We start from the raw sequence: 19500 nt of genomic DNA, 5'->3' as shown, positions 1-19500 counted from the left end.
ACTTTATAAATATTTCTAGTTATCTGGGGACTTAAGTCCTTTTTAATATATATTTCCTGATTTTTTAAAATAAGAACAAATTATTCTCCATCAAAATAAAATAAATCATGAATATAACACTATTTCAAGACTAATTCAAGTTGAGAGCAGTTATTTATGAGGATATACCTCCTGGAATAGAATAGACACTCACTAAGTATTTGTTGAAGGATAAATACATGCATAGATGCTATGTTGGCCATTTTTCTCTTTGCTCTTAGATCCATTTTCTGCCTTTTCCTCTTTGGATTTGTTTTCATGGGAAAGTAGATAATATAGATTCACTTGTAAATTGCTGCTGGTAAGTTACTCTGGGAGGTACTGGAAGTCTCAAAGGTGGAAGGAAGGGAAGAGCCCATATCTTTTCTCCTCTCCTAGCTGTCCTCAGGGCTGTCTCCAGAGCAGCCATAATTTGTTATGGCTCCATAATTCTCTGTGGCTCGACTCTCAACACTTCACTTTCCTGCAGGCAGTCATACTCGTGGATGGCATAGCTCTTGCCCAACGGCTCAGGTAGTAAGCTCTGAAATATACTTCATCTCATTTTCCCTCCAGCTTTAAGGGTTGTTAGCAATTTTCTGCTGTTGTTAATCGCTGGTTGCCTCACATTTCTCTTTGATTTCTCAGCTTTCCCATCCCCTGTGCTACTGATTCCCTAAATTAAGTTCCTTTCATTGAAAAGACGTATAGTGGCTTCTTTTTTCTTAATCACCTCCTAACTAATACAGATAATTTGGTGGGTAAATAAAATAATAAGAAAAGGATAACAAAATAGCATAATATGTCTTCCGTTATCAGTCCAGTACCTGATTAAATCCAGGGGCTGATGCTTGTACCACATTCCCCAGCGTGCCCAGCGCTCATATAATAGATGTCTGTTATTCTGAGGTCCATGGGTTTTGATGGGCTGGTTACTCTTGTAGGCTCCCTGAAACAAATAAAATAAGATGAATTGATATTTATTCTTTTAGTGAAATTTGAACTAATAGGAATTGTTTTTGCTTTTTTTCCTTAGGGAATAATTTAATAACTTACTGAAAGCTTCAGAAATTATAAACGTAAGCCCATCACTGAAGTGATGTAGTAAATGCATTTATATATCTATATTTCATTGAAAATACTCTGATAGTTCCTTAAAAATTCTTTCTCAAATCCCTTTTTTATACCAATGAGATCCCTTTCACTTAAAGTAAGCTTTAGGTTTCATTGTTTGGAACCCAAGGTCTTGTAATAAACACAATATCTTCATCATCATTGAGAGAAATTGTTGTAATCTTTAGTTCAGAAATTGAGCATTATTCTGCTTTGAGAAGTGATCCAGTACCAGAAAATATTTATTTCATTTATAGAAGCTAAGGGAAAGAGTCAATGTTCATTCAGCAAATATAGACTCCCCCCCAAAGAATCACTATGCTGTCCACGTGAAACTGACATAATATTGTAAACCAACTATATTTCAATAAAAAAAATTTTAAGTATAAGAGGCCTGTCTCCAGTGTTATTCATGTTTTGAAATCTGTAAAATTTACTTCCGGTTAGATATTCCAAAAATGGAAGCATGTTTTTCCAATTCTTTATATCCCCCTCAAAAATCTGTCATATGGGTTGCAATTTCAGAAACATAGAATATATATGCCTTTTAGAGGAATGTGTTCCCTGAAGGCTGAACTGCTCTGCTTTTATAATTTAAAAAAAAATGATAATAGATATAGTGACTTTATTTTCTGAATCAAAACTTAGGACACAGGATTTTACAAAGTCCCTCTGCTCACTCTAATATGTGATTCTACTTTTATGAAATGTTTGATGAAAATTTAAAACAAGTGGAATTATGCCTCAATTACCTCACCTAAATGATGAGGATAAGAATAAGTATTAATGATACCAATACAGAGGGATCTTGTGAGGGCCCGTTTGGAGAATAGCTATAAAGTGCCAGCCACATAAGAAGTATAAAAATAATGTCAGTCGGGCTTCCCTGGTGGCGCAGTGGTTGAGAGTCCGCCTGCCGATGCAGGGGACACGGGTTCGTGCCCCGGTTCGGGAGGATCCCACATGCCGCGGAGTGGCTGGGCCCGTGAGCCATGGCTGCTGAGCCTGCGCGTCCAGAGCCTGTGCTCCGCAACGGGAGAGGCCACAACAGTGAGAGGCCCGCGTACCGCAAAAAAAAATAAAATAAAAAAAAAATAATGTCAGTTAATTTTAGATGTTTGCTATATTGTGGCCATTGAACAGTGCAAAACTATCATCTGAATGGTTCCAGACAACCAGGGCTCCGAGTTCCTACGAAGAAAGATGGCACCTTGAATCATGGTCTGTAGGTGCCTCAAGGCTGAAATGAGACACACATATGGACTTTGCCTCTGGCTTTCTAAGAAAATAGATAAATTAATTAGGTAAGGGTGGAAAAGCAGTCTTCCCTAAGGGAGCCCAAAGTGTTTAAAACCTAATGACTGGAAGCTAAGGAGATGAAAGTAAAGATCAAGATTCTAAGACATCCACTTGAGAAAAGTTTGTTTGCTTGTGAAACTGGACTGACTTGTTAAGGTAGCCTGCCCTGAGATTGGGAAGGTAAGGGAAGGTGAACCAAAATCTCAGGTTTCTTTCATGTATTCCTGATAATCCTAAAATACATGACTTTCCTTCCCAGCCTCAGTGGTCAGACATAGGCATTTCCTGGGTTTTAGGCGCTAAGCTTTAGATCCGTAGTACCTCATTGTTCTGACTTGGCTCAGTAAACTCAATCAACCATAATGCTCTGACTCTTGCCCACCCATGCATTCTCATCCCTTTTCAGAGGACTATGTACACTCAGTGATCCCCACCACCTCCATGATCGGCCCCTTCCTCCAACTGACACACTTTTCTACTGTCTCCACTATTCATAATTGATGGGATTATCAATTCCATCAATATTTTAGGCAAACTCTTTCTCATATATATATTCTTCTTCTTCCCTTTCTTTCTTCTTTGTCATGCCAAATTTCACTGGACATGTCTCTTTCTTCCCTCTAGCTACTGTCTCTTTTGTAAGTAAAAAATAAATCTCAGCTGTGGGTGCAAAGTGTGAGACGGATATTAATAATACTCCTGCATTAAGGAAGAAGGAGGTCTAAACTGTGATTATCCTTATTCAAATTATAGTCAGTGCCACTGACTCCATTTTCCTCTAAATAAGTCTTGTTTTTCTTTCTTCAAGTAGTAGTCTTTAAAATTGATAGAAAATTCCCGAGTCCATTTTATTGACTTGCTGCTTTGTTTTCGTTACTTGTATTTCATCAATATTGTTTTCCAGTCGTTTTGTGTATGTATACCATATACTAGTACTTCTACCAAATTATAAGAATAAATGGGAAAATGACTATTATTTACAACCTATTCCCAATAGTTTCCAAATTTCACACAAGAAACTATCAAATAAACTGTCAGAACACAGACTAGTTAGGTAAACAAAATTACTTAGAGAACAAAACAAACCTTCCTGTGCTACAGAAGCTCTCCCAGGGACTCAGGTTTGCCACTGAACAGTTTACCACTTACTGACTAGGTCGTATTTGACATGGTGTTTAATTGCTCTGCGCCTTGCTTCTGCATCTCTGCAATGGAAAAATAATAATATCTCCCCTCCAAAGTTATTGTCAGATGAGTGGGAAAACCCATGCATGGGACCTGTTGCACGAAACACTCTAACACATTATCTGTTATCATTATTTCTATTCCTAATATAAGTAGGTATGCCATAATGAATAGAAGCATTGGAGTCTGGCTTCCTGGGCTCAAAACTGTGCCTTTAATACTTAACCTTTCTCTGCCTCAATTATCTATCTATAAAACAGAGTTAATATTATTGCCTATCTCAAAGGGTTGTTGCAAAGGTTAAATGAGATAGTCCATATGAAACGTTTAGCTCAGTACCAGACAGGAAGTGCTCAATACATTTTATCTTTATGAGTTATACTAGACTGTGAATTCCTCAGGTATAAGGGTTATGTCCTATGAGTTCTTAGCCTTTAAAAAAAGAAGACTGATGGGCTTTGAAGACACACACATTAAACCTCTAAAGACCCTGTTCTTATTTTGAAATATATAACTGCCTTCAAAAGAATATAGGAGTCAGCTGATCCTTTAACCCCGTCCTGTCTGAGCAAAGAACAGACGCCCTCTGGCAACCTACACGCAGAAGCGGGGCCAAATCCAAAGCTGAGCCCCGGAAGCTGTGCGAACAAAGAAGAGAAAGGGAAATCTCTCCCAGCAGCCTCAGAAGCAGCGGATTAAAGCTCCACAGTCAACTTGATGTACCCTGCATCTGTGGAATACATGAATAGACAATGAACCATCCCAAATTGAGGAGGTGGACTTTGAGAGCAAGATTTATGATTTTTTCCCCTTTTCCTCTTTTTGTGAATGTGCATGTTTCTGTGTGAGATTTTGTCTGTATAGCTTTGCTTTCACCATTTGTCCTAGGGTTCTATCTGTCCATTTTTTGTTTTTTATTTACTAAAAAAAAATTTTCTCTTAATAATTATTTTTTGTTTTAATAACTTTATCTTACTTTATTTTATTTTATCTTCTTCCTTCCTTCCTTCCTTCCTTCCTTCCTTCCTTCCTTCCTTCCTTCCTTCCTCTCTCTCTCTCTCTCATCTTTCTTTCTTTCTTTCTTTCTACTTTTTCTCCCTTTTATTCTGAGCCATGTGGATGAAAAGCTCTTGGTGCTACAGCCAGGAGGCAGGGCTCTGCCTCTGAGGTAGGAGAGCCAACTTCAGGACACTGGTCCAAAAGAGACCTCCCAGCTCCACATAGTATCAAACGGCGAAAATCTCCCAGAGATCTCCATCTCAACACCAGCACCCAGCTTCACTCAACAACCAGCAAGCTACAGTGCTGGACACCCTATGCCAAACAACTAGCAAGACAGGAACACAACCCCACCCATCAGCAGAGAGGCTGCCTAAAATCATAATAAGTCCACAGACACCCCAAAACACACCACCAGACGTGGACCTGCCCACCAGAAAGACAAGATCCACCCTCATCCACCAGAACACAGGCACTAGTCCCCTCCACCAGGAAGTCTACACAACCCACTGAACCAACTTTAAACTGGGGACAGACACCAAAAACAATGGGAACTACGAACCTGCAGCCTGCAAAAAGGAGACCCCAAACACAGTAAGATAAGCAAAATGAGAAGACAGAAAAACACACAGCAGATGAAGGAGCAAGATAAAAACCCACCAGACCTAACAAATGAAGAGGAAATAGATAGTCTACCTGAAAAAGAATTCAGAATAATGATAGTAAAGATGATACAAAATCTTGGAAATAGAATAGAGAAAATGCAAGAAACATTTAAAAAGGACCTAGAAGAACTAAAGATGAAACAAGCAATGATGAACAACACAATAAATGAAATTAAAAGTACTCTAGATGGGGGCTTTCCTGGTGGCGCGGTGGTTGAGAGTCCACCTGCCGATGCAGGGGACACGGGTTCATGCCCCGGTCCGGGAAGATCCCACATGCCGTGGAGCAGCTAGGCCCGTGAGCCGTGGCCGCTGAGCCTGCATGTCCGGAGTCTGTGCTCTGCAACAGGAGAGGTCACAGCAGTGAGAGGCCCGCATACCGCAAAAAAAAAAAAAAAAAAAGTACTCTAGATGGGATCAATAGCAGAATAACTGAGGCAGAAGAACAGATAAGTGACCTGGAAGGGAAAATACTGGAAATAACTACTGCAGAGCAGAATAAAGAAAAAAGAATGAAAAGAACTGAGGACAGTATCAGAGACCTCTGGGACAACATTAAACACACCAACATTCGAATTATAGGGGTTCCAGAAGAAGAAGAGAAAAAGAAAGGGACTGAAAAAATATTTGAAGAGATTATAGTTGAAAACTTCCCTAATATGGGAAAGGAAATAGTTAATCAAGTCCATGAAGCACAGAGAATCCCATACAGGATAAATCCAAGGAGAAATACACCAAGACACATATTGATCAAACTGTCAAAAATTAAATACAAAGAAAACATATTAAAAGCAGCAAGGGAAAAACAACAAATAACACACAAGGGAATCCTCATAAGGTTACCAGCTGATCTTTCAGCAGAAACTCTGCAAGCCAGAAGGGACTGGCAGGACATATTTAAAGTGATGAAGGAGAAAAACCTACAACCAAGATTACTCTACCCAGCAAGGATCTCATTCGGATTTCATGGAGAAATTAAAATCTTTACAGACAAGCAAAAGCTGAGAGAGTTCAGCACCACCAAACCAGCTTTACAACAAATGCCAAAGGAACTTCTCTAGGCAAGAGACACAAGAGAAGGAAAAGACCTACAATAACAAACCCAAAACAATTAAGAAAATGGTAATAGGAACATACATATCGATAATTACCTTAAATGTAAATGGATTAAATGCTCCCACCAAAAGACACAGACTGGCTGAATGGATACAAAAACAAGACTCATATATATGCTGCCTACAAGAGACCCACTTCAGACCTAGAGACACATACAGACTGAAAGTAAGGGGATGGAAAAAGATATTCCATGCAAATGGAAACCAAAAGAAAGCTGGAGTAGCAATTCTCATATCAGACAAAATAGACCTTAAAATAAAGACTATTAGAAGAGACAAAGAAGGACACTACATAATGATCAAGGGATCGATCCAAGAAGAAGATAAAACAATTGTAAATATTTATGCACCCAACATAGGAGCACCTCAATACATAAGGCAAATGCTAACAGCCGTAAAAGGGGAAATCGACAGTAACACAATCATACTAGGGGACTTTAACACCCCACTTTCACCCATGGACAGATCATCCAAAATGAAAATAAATAAGGAAACACAAGCTTTAAATGATACATTAAACAAAATGGACTTAATTGATATTTATAGGACATTCCATCCAAAAACAACAGAATACCCGTTCTTCTCAAGTGCTCATGGAACATCCTCCAGGATAGATCATATCTTGGGTCACAAATCAAGCCTTGGTAAATTTATGAAAATTGAAATTGTATCAAGTATCTTTTCCGACCACAACGCTATAAGACTAGATATCAATTACAGGAAAAGATCTGTAAAAAATACAAACACATGGAGGCTAAACAATACACTACTTAATAACGAAGTGATCACTGAAGAAATCAAAAAGGAAATTAAAAAATACCTAGAAACAAATGACAATGGAGACACGATGACCCAAAACCTATGGGATGCAGCAAAAGCAGTTCTAAGAGGGAAGTTTATAGCAATACAATCCTACCTTAAGAAACAGGAAACATCTCGAATAAACAACCTAACCTTGCACCTAGAGCAATTAGAGAAAGAAGAACAAAAAAACCCCAAAGTTCACAGAAGGAAAGAAATCATAAAGATCAGATCAGAAATAAATGAAAAAGAAATGAAGGAAACCATAGCAAAAATCAATAAAACTAAAAGCTGATTCTTTGAAAAGATAAACAAAATTGATAAACCATTAGCCAGGCTCACCAAGAAAAAAAGGGAGAAGACTCAAATCAATAGAATTAGAAATGAAAAAGGAGAAGTAACAACTGACACTGCAGAAAAACAAATGATCATGAGAGATTACTACAAGCAACTCTATGCCAATAAAATGGACAACCTGGAAGAAATGGACAAATTCTTAGATATGCAAAACCTGCCAAGACTGAATCAGGAAGAAATAGAAAATATGAACAGACCAATCACAAGCACTGAAATTGAAACTGTGATTAAAAATCTTCCAACAAACAAAAGCACAGGACCAGTTGGCTTCACAGGCGAATTCTATCAAACATTTAGAGAAGAGCTAATACCTATGCTTCTCAAACTCTTCCAATATATAGCAGAGGGAGGAACACTCCCAAATTCTTTCTACGAGGCCACCATCACCCTGATACCAAAACCAGACAAGGACATCACAAAGAAAGAAAACTACAGGCCAATATCACTGATGAGCATAGATGAAAAAATCCTCAACAAAATACTAGCAAACAGAATCCAACAGCACATTAAAAGGATCATACACCATGATCAAGTGGGATTTATTCCAGGAATGCAAAGATTCTTCAATATACACAAATCAATCAACGTGATACACCATATTAACAAACTGAAGGAGAAAAACCATATGATGATCTCAATAGATGCAGAAAAAGCTTTCAACAAAATTCAACACCCATTTATGATAAAAGCCCTGCAGAAAGTAGGCATAGAGGGAACTTTCCTCAACATAATAAAGGCCATATATGACAAACCCACAGCCAACATTGTCCTCAATGGTGAAAAACTGAAACCATTCCCATTAAGATCAGGAAGAAGACAAGGTTGCCCACTCTCACCACTGTTATTCAACATAGTTTTGGAAGTTTTAGCCACAGCAATCAGAGAAGAACAGGAAATAAAAGGAACCCAACTCGGAAAAGAAGAAGTAAAGCTGTCACTGTTTGCAGATGACATGATATTATATATACAGAATCCTAAAGATGCTACCAGAAAACTACTAGAGCTGATCAATGAATTTGGTAAAGTAGCAGGATACAAAATTAATGCACAGAAATCTCTGGCATTCCTATATACTAATGATGAAAAATCTGAAAGTTAAATCAAGAAAACACTCCCATTTACCATTGCAACAAAAAAAATAAAACATCTAGGAATAAACCTACCTAAGGAGACAAAAGACCTGTATGCAGAAAATTATAAGACACTAATGAAAGAAATTAAAGATACAAATAGATGGAGAAATATACCATGTTCTTGGATTGGAAGAATCAACATTGTGAAAATGACTCTACTACCCAAAGCAATCTACAGATTCAATGCAATCCCTATCAAACCACCACTGGCATTTTTCACAGAACTAGAACAAAAAATTTCACAATTTGTATGGAAACACAAAAGACCCCGAATAGCCAAAGCATTCTTAAGAACGAAAAACTGAGCTGGAGGAATCAGGCTCCCTGACTTCAGACTATACTACAAAGCTACAGTAATCAAGACAGTATGGTACTGGCACAAAAACAGAAAGATAGATTAATGGAACAGGATAGAAAGCCCAGAGATAAACCCACACACATATGGTAACCTTATCTTTGATAAAGGAGGCAGGAATGTACAGTGGAGAAAGGACAGCCTCTTCAATAAGTGGTGCTTGGAAAACTGGACAGGTACATGTAAAAGTATGAGATTAGAACACTCCCTAACACCATATACAAAAATAAACTCAAAATGGATTAAAGACCTAAATGTAAGGCCAGAAACTGTTAAACTCTTAGAGGAAAACATGGGCAGAACACTATGACATAAATCACAGCAAGATCCTTTTTGACCCACCTCCTAGAGAAATGGAAATAAAAACAAAAATAAACAAATGGGACCTAATGAAACTTCAAAGCTTTTGCACAGCAAAGGAAACCATAAACAAGACCAAAAGACAACCCTCAGAATGGGAGAAAATATTTGCAAATGAAACAACTGACAAAGGATTAATCTCCAAAATTTACAAGCAGCTCATGCAGCTCAATAACGAAAAAACAAACAACTCAATCCAAAAATGGGCAGAAGACCTAAATAGACATTTCTCCAAAGAAGCTATACAGATTGCCAACAAACACATGAAAGAATGCTCAACATCATTAATCATTAGAGAAATGCAAATCAAAACTACAATGAGATATCATCTCACACCGGTCAGAAAGGCCATCATCAAAAAGTCTAGAAACAATAAATGCTGGAGAGGGTGTGGAGAAAAGGAAACACTCTTGCACTGCTGGTGGGAATGTGAATTGGTACAGTCATTATGGAGAACAGTATGGAGGTTCCTTAAAAAAACTACAAATAGTACTACCATATGACCCAGCAATCCCACTACTGGGCACATACCCTGAGAAAACCATAATTCAAAAAGAGTCACGTACCAGAATGTTCATTGCAGCTCTATTTACAATAGCCAGGAGATGGAAACAACTTAAGTGTCCATCATCGGATGAATGGATAAAGAAGATGTGGCACATATATACAATGGAATATTACTCAGCCATAAAAAGAAACGAAACTGAGTTATTTGTAGTGAGGTGGATGGGCCTAGAGTCTGTCATACAGAGTGAAGTAAGTCAGAAAGAGAAAGACAAATACCATATGCTAACACATATATATGGAATCTAAGAAAAAAAAATGTCATGAAGAACCTAGGGGTAAGATGGGAATAAAGACACAGACCTACTAGAGAATGTACTTGAGGATATGGGGACGGGGAAGGGTAAGCTGTGACAAAGTGAGAGGGTAGCATGGACATATATACACTACCAAACGTAAAATAGATAGCTAGTGGAAAGCAGCCGCATAGCGCAGGGAGATCAGCTTGGTGCTTTGTGACCACCTAGAGTGATGGGATAGGGAGGGTGGGAGGGAGGGAGATGCAAGAGGGAAGAGATATGGGAACATATGTATATGTATAACTGATTCACTTTGTTATAAAGCAGAAACTAACACACCATTGTAAAGCAATTATGATGTTAAAAAAAAAAAGAATATAGTATTTGCATGTATTGGGGTGGAGTTTAAAACTGATTCACATGTCATTCATGACTCAGCAGGCAGAGTTACCACAACATGACCTACTTAAAACTGGAAGAGAGGTAATAATCTGGCAGAAAATCAAGTAAATAATGGGGTGTAGATTTTTGGTTTCGGTTTGTCTTAGGTTTTTAGGTATCCCAAATAGGCACAGGCCAGAACCTGCCCTGTTTGGAAGTTGTGTAAATCCCAAGCTGAGTCATGCATGGAGCTGTGTTGGAGCAAAGGGCTATCTATGTCTGGTCAGAGTGGCTGAGCAATGTCCATGAGTTTCCTCTGAGGGTGGGATTCCTGGTACAGAGCAAATTGCAGAAGGGTTCTGGAGCACAGGAGCCAGTGTGCCGCCACAGATTATCATGGGGTCTCAGAAAGGTCCAAGGCCACTCACTGGATGAACCCTCAAATAAGGAATAAGGCAACTAGACTTAAGTGAAAAAAAAAAATGAGATCAAGCATTGAGCAGGAGAAACTTTTTTTTTAAATGGAAATTGTACTTCAAAATTACCTCATGTGGGGGAAAAGCTGCTATATATGAACCATTGTTTATAAGTTTACAGATACCTGGAAAAAGAAGAAAAGAACAGTGCTTGAGTTAGTTTAATTGAAGACTTCCCTCTGATGCAACCTACATAATACTTGGGAAAATAAATTAATTTAAAAACAAAATAACCCAAATGACTTCCATAGCTTTATCACCTATGAGGACAGTGAGGTTGTGAAAGAGACTGATTCTAAGAGTCTAATTGTGTCCTTACAAGATTAATAAAGGGTTTGCAAGGTGCCAACACATGACACTTTGCCATATCATGAAATGTGGGGATTTTAATACCCACTTATTTGGGGGCACATGAGCCTGGAACAACTTTCTTTTTTACTCAAAACAAAATTTGGTCAAGGAGGCAGAGGAATTCCCCACTGCTCAAAATGTCTCAAGGAGATTGGTATTGAGAAATCTGTAATTCTTTAATACTGATCCAAAGAGAATAAATAGCGATATGTGACCCTTCTTAAAATCTCTCCATCCCAATGAGAGTGTAGTGAAATGGACTGTCTCATATAGTTCTGGGAAGACTAGATATTTGGAAAATTCTTATGAAGAGCAATTTTCATTGCAATATTATTTATATTAGTAAAGAATTAGAAATAATTGTACATCCAAAATTGGGTAATTGTTTCATTATTATGGTTCAATCAATTATATAAGTGCTTGGTAAATGACAGTGATTTGATGAATGCTTACAATAGAATATTGTACAGCTATTTAAAATAATGTTTTCAGACATACTAAAGGGCTTGAGAAAGTACTCATAATGGTAATTTCAAAAAGGATTAAAAATTGTAAACATTGCATGCTTCTAATTATGAGATGTATATGTATATATATTCAGTACTAATTTGGTACAGTGAAAATTGAATGTAGGGATTTTTAAATTTTATTTTTATACCCTTCTGTGTTTATTGCATGGTTGACAAAGGGCATGATATCTTTACAATCATTTAAATGTCAATATTATTTTTTAAAGTCTACATAAGCACATAGTGCTACCATTTAGACACATTTGTAGTTTACATTCTGGATTTCTCTATCTTTATTTCTTGTTTAGAAAACTTCTGATTAAGTGTCAAATTTTTTATAAGGATTTAGTTTTTGAATTAATTATTTTGACTGCTCAGTAATAAATGAATTATTAATCAGAAGAGAACCAAAGTCTGAACATTCCTCTTTGGATGACTTGAAACATAGTTCATTTTACTAATATGGTAATCTATTTGAATGCAAATCCGTACATATTGGTACAAGTTTCCACTGGCTATCAACTCTTTTATTTGAAGGAATTTTAGAACATGACTAGCATTTTATTTCTTCAGCCATGTTGTATTTTTCACACTAACAAACGGCCAGCTCATTTGTTACCTGTTGTTTTCTGCTCTGCCCTGTGTGAACTTGTCAATTTTACTTAATTTTCCCAGGTGAAACTTTGTTTTCTTTTGCATCAGACATGTTGTAGCATACTGCTAAACATTCAAACAACAGAGACATTTAGAAATTTAAAATTAGCTGTAATCTCACCTCTCAGAGATAATGTCTAAAATATTTCATATAAATTCTAGATTTTTTTCTTTTTTTTGTGTTTAGAAAATGGGATTACACATTAAATTTACAGTTTTGTAATCTGTTTTTTTCCACTTAATAATGCTTTACGGATATCTTTTGAAGTCAATAATTAGAGAACTTATACTAATTTTCAATCTCCATGAGTAAAGGGTCTGTGTCATATACTTTCCATAATATATAGTGTATAATAGATGCTGAATACATTTGAGTTAAGAGTGAATAAAATCACATCATTTTTAATGGATGCATTGTGTGCATATAGCCTAATGGACAGCTAAAGTATCTCCAGTATTATTCTATTCTATTCTTTGTCTACAAAGCCACAATGAACAAATATCTACATATATTGTTATTCAAAAGTCTGATTATTTCTTTGGGATAAATTTCTAGAAATAAAATTTCTGTTCCAAAGTTCTTGCACATTTCACATTTTGATACACATTGCCAAGTGCCCTTGAAAAAGTTTTTTGTTTGTTTTCTTTCATTGAAAGGCTGAAAATACAATGTTTAGAGTTTGTTCACTGTATTATATCCTCATATCTAATGCAGGAAGGCAAAGCTTCAGTTGTTAAAAAATACTTCTGAGTGTAATCAGTAAAAGTAAATTCCATAGTATGTTTTTAATTAGTGTTCTTACCCACTTTTGATATTCCATTTTCATATTTGGTGTGCTGCAGCATGTGATAGACTATCCTGCTTCGAGTAGCATTGCTGAAGAAGGTGTCCTTATTGTTTATTATGAAGCTGGGAAGATAAGCGGATTGGTTTTAATATTCAATGCAGACCACAGAATCTAGCAACAGTTACAAGTTCCTGGGTAGTCATCCATGTATTTTCTCCATTAAAATGAATGCATGTAAAGTACAATAGATCAGAAGAGAAACCATCTTCTTAAAAAAAAATCATTTGGCTGAGAAAATATACACTTATAAATAATACAGGGCATTATCAAATATTCATTTTAATATCCTTCAGTTTATAAGGAAGCCTAAATGTCCTCATATTTCTTATTGAGCATGGAACAAGAACAGATTGTCCACTGGCTTCCATAAATTTTGTACTACCTTAAGCAATGTGGTTCCAAATAGAACACATTAACAATTGATGTCATTCCCTAATACTGCACTTTCCGAGCTAGCTTGTTTTCAGTACTTCAGCGACAAGCAATGTTTCTCCCTTCCCCTTCATATCCTACTGTTCCATTGTAGAAAGAGTTGTATGGAGTAAACATGAGAGCCAATGATGTAAAGAGCAAAAGGGTGACTTCAAGAGGTGGTGGGAGGTGGGAGGGGTGTTCCCTGGCACGGTCCAGTGGTTAAGACTCCATGCTTTCACTGCCAAGAACCTGGGTTCAATCCCTGGTCGGGGAACTAAGATCCCACAAGGCATGGCCAAAAAAATTAAATAACTAAAAAATAATTTAAAAAAAGAGGTGATGGGAGAAAAGAGATGGGAACTCACTGGTGAATTCGTGCACGGCTGAAGGGGCCAGTATAGCAGTCTGACTCCTCCAGGTCTGGGAAAGCTGACTTGTCAAGAACCATGGGGTTTTGGGACATCCATTTTTTGATTCTTCTAAAATATTTTTGCACCCTGGAACAAAGTCACATTTTAGAACTGAATTAGGTTGCACTCCAGAGCCATGCCTACCTTCCACTACCGTTCTGAAAGATTCCCAAAAGACATACACACACCCACATTCACACACACATACATGCATTATTCCTGTACCCACACAAAGGAAATAATTCCAAAGCAAACCAAATCTGGCATTTATTTAAACTCTTTCAGGGCAACTAGGTGATCCTCATAAGAAAAATCTGTGGAAAATATTAGAAAATCATCATACATAAAGATGGGGTAGGAAAAAGCATAAAGAATAAAACCAGCAAGATTGTTTATTAAAGTTGAGTGTATGTATGTATATATCTATATCTATATATGTGTGGCTATAGATCACTTTAAAAACTCTATAGCAATGTGGCTCCAGAAAAGTGGAGACTGAAAAGAAAGAAATGGCTACAATGCACTCAATGCATTCAGTTCTGGGAGCCACAGGTCCTATGGTAACAGCAAGCGTTTCGGGTCAAGAAAAACTGGGTTCAAAGGCAGCTCTGCATTATAGTAACTATGGAAACTTGTATAAGTTAGTTAATTTCTTGCCTTTGTTTCCTCACCCATAAAATAAAAGTAATAATATTGACATTGCTGGAGAGTTGTGAGTTGGTGTTTTACATTAAACTTGATTAACAATAAGGAGAGTTGAGTCAAGGAGTCTTTGCGGTACTTTTAAGACTTTAACGGGTTTGTAAATCACCTGAAGATCTTGTTAAAATGCAGATACTAATTCAATAGATTTAGGGTGGGGTCTGAGATTCTGCATTTCTAACTAGTTCCCGGGGGTGCTCATCCTGCTATCCACTGACTGCGCTTTGAGGGGTGGATTTAGCATAGACTCCAGGTTAGAGAACATTAAAACACTGTTTCAGGAAATCTCACATCAGGATACTTTGGCCTCAGCTTTAGATTACAGTCACAACCCAGTTCTATGTGGTATATATACTGATTGGAATCATATTTATTTTTCAAAAGACAAAAATGAAAGCAAAAGAGATACTGACTCCAGAGATTGATTCTGAAAATGAGATTCTGAGTTGCTATAATAACAGCTGTGTTTACTTTAAAAATGTGCTATATTTACACACTATTTATGAGATTCTATCTTTGGCAGTTTTTGGACTTCTTCTGCAATAGTGAGTCAAAGTGGCAGGATATAATATTTTCCTAGAGAAGTACAATGCATCTTAATATTTGGCCAACTCTGCTTAAACTTTAAAAAATTTAGTACAGCCATGTGCAGGCAGACTGTATCTTAAAAATGATTTCATCCAAGTCTATTATGGTAAAATTACCATGTCTATATAATTTGAAATAAGCATCAAGTTTTGATTTTTAGCATGTGAAGAGTTTGGACATTTTCTTTGCCAAGTAATGTTATCATTTAGATGCCAAGTCTTTTTTGGTTTTGGAGGAATCAGAGCATTTCTTTCTAGCCTAAAATAATAAATGAGTGTTATCTGAAGTGTCCATTTTGCTTCTTCTTATTACAAAGAAAGCCTCTGAAATCACAAAATACCGCTGTATTCCAGCCACTAGTGCACAGACATGTAAAAACACTGAATGGATTATATAGCAATTACTCCAACTTTTCAAAGTTAGCCTAGTGGAGAAAACAATGGGATAAAAAATTAGAGGATGAATTTGCCAGTCATTGAAATTGAGCCAAACATTTTCAATCTTTGAGCTTTATGTTCCTCATCTGTAAAGAGAGAAAGTAATTCCATCTGTCCTACTTCATTAGGTGGCTAGGAGGATCAAATAAAAGGAGGCATCTGATGACACTTAGAAAATGCTGATAGCTATAGCACCCAAGGGATTACTATCTCTGACAAAATTGCAAACATACTAGAAATAAATGCCAATCAAAAAAATTAAAGAAATGAAATAAAATGACTTGTAGACCATCATTGACCTTTTACAGAAAAATAAACCATATTATCAGTTTAGGCTTTTCACATACTTCCTATGAAGGAATACATGATGTCTAATAGTGAAATGTGGTCAGGGCTGGATCTGAATCACAGGATGTGAAGATCTAGCTTATTATTTAATTTCTTTGATTCTCATTCAGTTTTCTCATCTCTTAAATGAAGGGATATTCTGATAATTAAATAGGTAATGACTGATCCCACAGTGCCCAGCACAAAGTAAACACTCAATCAATATTTGTGATAATAATAAGGAAAAGGAGTATCACTACTACTTCTACAACCACCACTACCACCACCATGCCACCAACATGATCTAACGTATTACCTACACTCTACCAAACTTTTATCACGTTAGCAGTCTTGCAAACTCAAGATTTCATGGCATAATGTGAAGATGACTTCTAACAGAGCTTTAAATTCCTTTGTTAAAATCAGTGGAATGCAGAGAATTCAATGGAAATTGAAAAGAAATCTGGATTAAAGGGTCAAAAGAACGTGGTCAGAGCACAAACTCTATCACACCAGCTGTGAAAGCTAGGGGATGAGATGTGGGGTGGTAAGGAGTGGTGATAATGGAGTCATTTATTTTCCCTGATCTGCAAACCAGTTACTCTTTGTTCTGCCCCCCTGAATGGTCCTTTTGAAGATGCTTTGATAATTGAATATGAAAGTACTTTGTAAGCTAATGATAGATATCAGCAATAATAAAACTATAGGCATTTCCTTTTGACCTGCCTGGAGAAACGATGATCTTTGAAACCTGGATAATTGCCTGTACATATTTACCCCTAATGTTTACTGGTCAAATTACCCATGCACAAAACATCTTGCCCATGTCAGGAAATGGAAAGCACAAGTGACATCTAAGTACACACATTAGACTTTTGCTTCCCTCTTTCCAATTGTCTAAAAATTGGGTTTTATAATTTTATAACATTGATGCCCGTACATATACACACACAACATTTAAATTTTCTTTTCCCAAGGTCAAGTTTAAAAAAAATCAAAATCAGTCATTTACTTAATTGAAAGTATAAACTCAGGCAAATACCAAGACAGTCATTTTTTCAGTTTAATATGTCATATAATTTTATAAATGCCTTTCCTATTTATTTGTTACCCTCCCCATACGCATCCACTAACTCAAAGAACAAAGAGAACTACTTGTAATATGTAAACTGTAAAGCAGTAGACTATAGTAATGCTTAAGGTACATTAACAATTGTTTGGAATAACTGACAACCTTATTTTCATTTCATAAAATTAAACAAAAAATAATAAACACAAAAGATAATAAAACATATTATGACACATAATATAGCATTCATTTTTCTAGTTTACTTTTGTTTGACCAAAATACTAAAGAAAAACATTTTTCCACTATTAAAAATGTTTCTTTAAGATTTAGAATATACATATTTATCAGGAATTCTAAATACAAGTTTACTCTAAAACTAAATTATGACAGTATTGCATAGACATTGGTTGCCAATTTAATATACAGGATTTTGTCCTTCTGTGAGTCTCTGAAAGGAAGGAAGATGTCTATTTAGCAGAAAACACACTAATTATACAGTGGCAAATCTCACTAATTCTATACAGCACCCAGAAGCAAACCTAAACATGTTTTATCAACACATCTAATATTAAACAGGCACATGCAGAGAAAAATATGGAAAACCTGCGGTTGTAAATTTATATATTATAACATCCCAATGAATTTGACCTTATTTTGCAAAAATAACTTTGGAAATTTGCTTATATAGACCAGAAACGAATGAGCACAAGAGAAATGATGAAAGCTCATTGTAAATCTGAGCATGTCAACCTGACAAACAGAGGAATCCAACTGGCTAAGGAACATCATTAATTTTTTAAGAGCCATTTGAGTACTAATTCCTTTAGCATTCATTCAGATTTCAAGTTTTCCCCCTCATGATTTCCTTTTCTTGTCACTCATTCCTACCAACCTAAATTTAATGTTTAATAGAGTACAATACTCTCTTCTAGAATTCAAACTTTTCCTATTTTAGAGTTCTAAATTATATTCAGACATTTTCTTTGGTAAAAGAAGTAGATTTATTAAATTCTCTCCTAAAATGGTCAGATATTTACACTGTATGATTTTGCTAGTTTTTGTGTCATTCTGATTTGCAATATCCTGCAACATTATTCAATAGGGTCTCCTCTACGACATTCACATTCTATTTTTGTTAATTGATTGTTTTGCAAGGAGCAGAAAAACAGCGAATTATTACAAGCCTTTTGTTTGTAGAGTTCATTAAATGGAAGCTCATTTTCTCCAGTGAAACGGGGTCAAGGCAATTCAGGTGGGAGAGTTTCTTGTGTCTCAGGGTTGTATTTTAATTAATTCCTTTGCCATAGCTACTGTTACCACAATAGGCAAAGAGATGTTGTTTTGAGATAAAGCTCTTGAAAAGAAGTTTCCTTTCAATACCACAATTGAGAGAGAGGCAGGTTCAACTGGTGGAAAAAGAGTAGGTCTGTAATACAAAAGATGCTGTATGGCCTTGGTAAACCACTTCATCACTCTGTCTTTCTTTACCATCTTATCAATAAGAGGTTTGGATTAAATGATCCAAGAGGCCTCTGCTGTGTCTATTGTTCTATTACTCTAGTGGGTCATCATTTACCCATCAATCCTGGTTTTATAACTATTTTTAAAATTAAAATCTCCTGAAACACGAACTTGCAATTAAAATCCTTGCTCCGTAACATTATATCAAGGAAGGATTGTGGGAATGGCAATGGTAAATAGAAAAAAAGGGATCATCTGATTTTAAACATTGTCAAATTTGGCATAAGTCATTTTGAAAATATCTTGAACAAATCAGTAAAGTTTTTCTTTCTAAAATTTACAGCTGCTGATATGGGTAATCAAATGCATTTTTAATTTTTTCCCAAATGACAAATTGGTTGTAAACAAATTTCATATCACCCACCAACCTGCCCATTGATTTGCTCCTCTGGTCAGTGTAATAGGATTTTTTCCTGAAAAAAAAAAAAAGAAAGAAAGAAAGCAATCAGCTGAGAAAAGTCACAGGAAAATAATGAAACCAGCAAGTGACAACATTCAATTACACTGAGCATTTCAATACTCTAACTTCCACATGCTAAAGAAAGACACGAAAATGAACCAGTATAATAGGAAGAACTCTGAATTTGCATTGTTTCAGTTTCAGAATCTA

The 19500-nt window shown here is 36.2% G+C and overlaps 1 protein-coding gene across 1 annotated transcript in view; it reads right to left on the bottom strand.

Annotated features, from left to right (window-relative positions):
- The window catches only part of ANO3 (anoctamin 3), a gene marked incomplete at both ends in the record, with an annotated part of 414423 nt that overhangs the window by 85232 nt on the left and 309691 nt on the right, over positions 1 to 19500 (bottom strand). The window contains 5 exon segments of the mRNA XM_082845360.1: positions 846 to 967; positions 11130 to 11185; positions 13378 to 13484; positions 14202 to 14333; positions 19259 to 19303. Of these exon segments, the coding sequence (XP_082701486.1) occupies positions 846 to 967; positions 11130 to 11185; positions 13378 to 13484; positions 14202 to 14333; positions 19259 to 19303 (462 nt within the window).

The sequence above is a fragment of the Leucopleurus acutus genome (assembly GCF_964270905.1).
Source record: "Leucopleurus acutus genome assembly, chromosome: 8".
In the NCBI taxonomy this organism is placed as follows: domain Eukaryota; kingdom Metazoa; phylum Chordata; class Mammalia; order Artiodactyla; family Delphinidae; genus Leucopleurus; species Leucopleurus acutus.
This window is presented reverse-complemented; position numbering and strand designations above follow the sequence as displayed.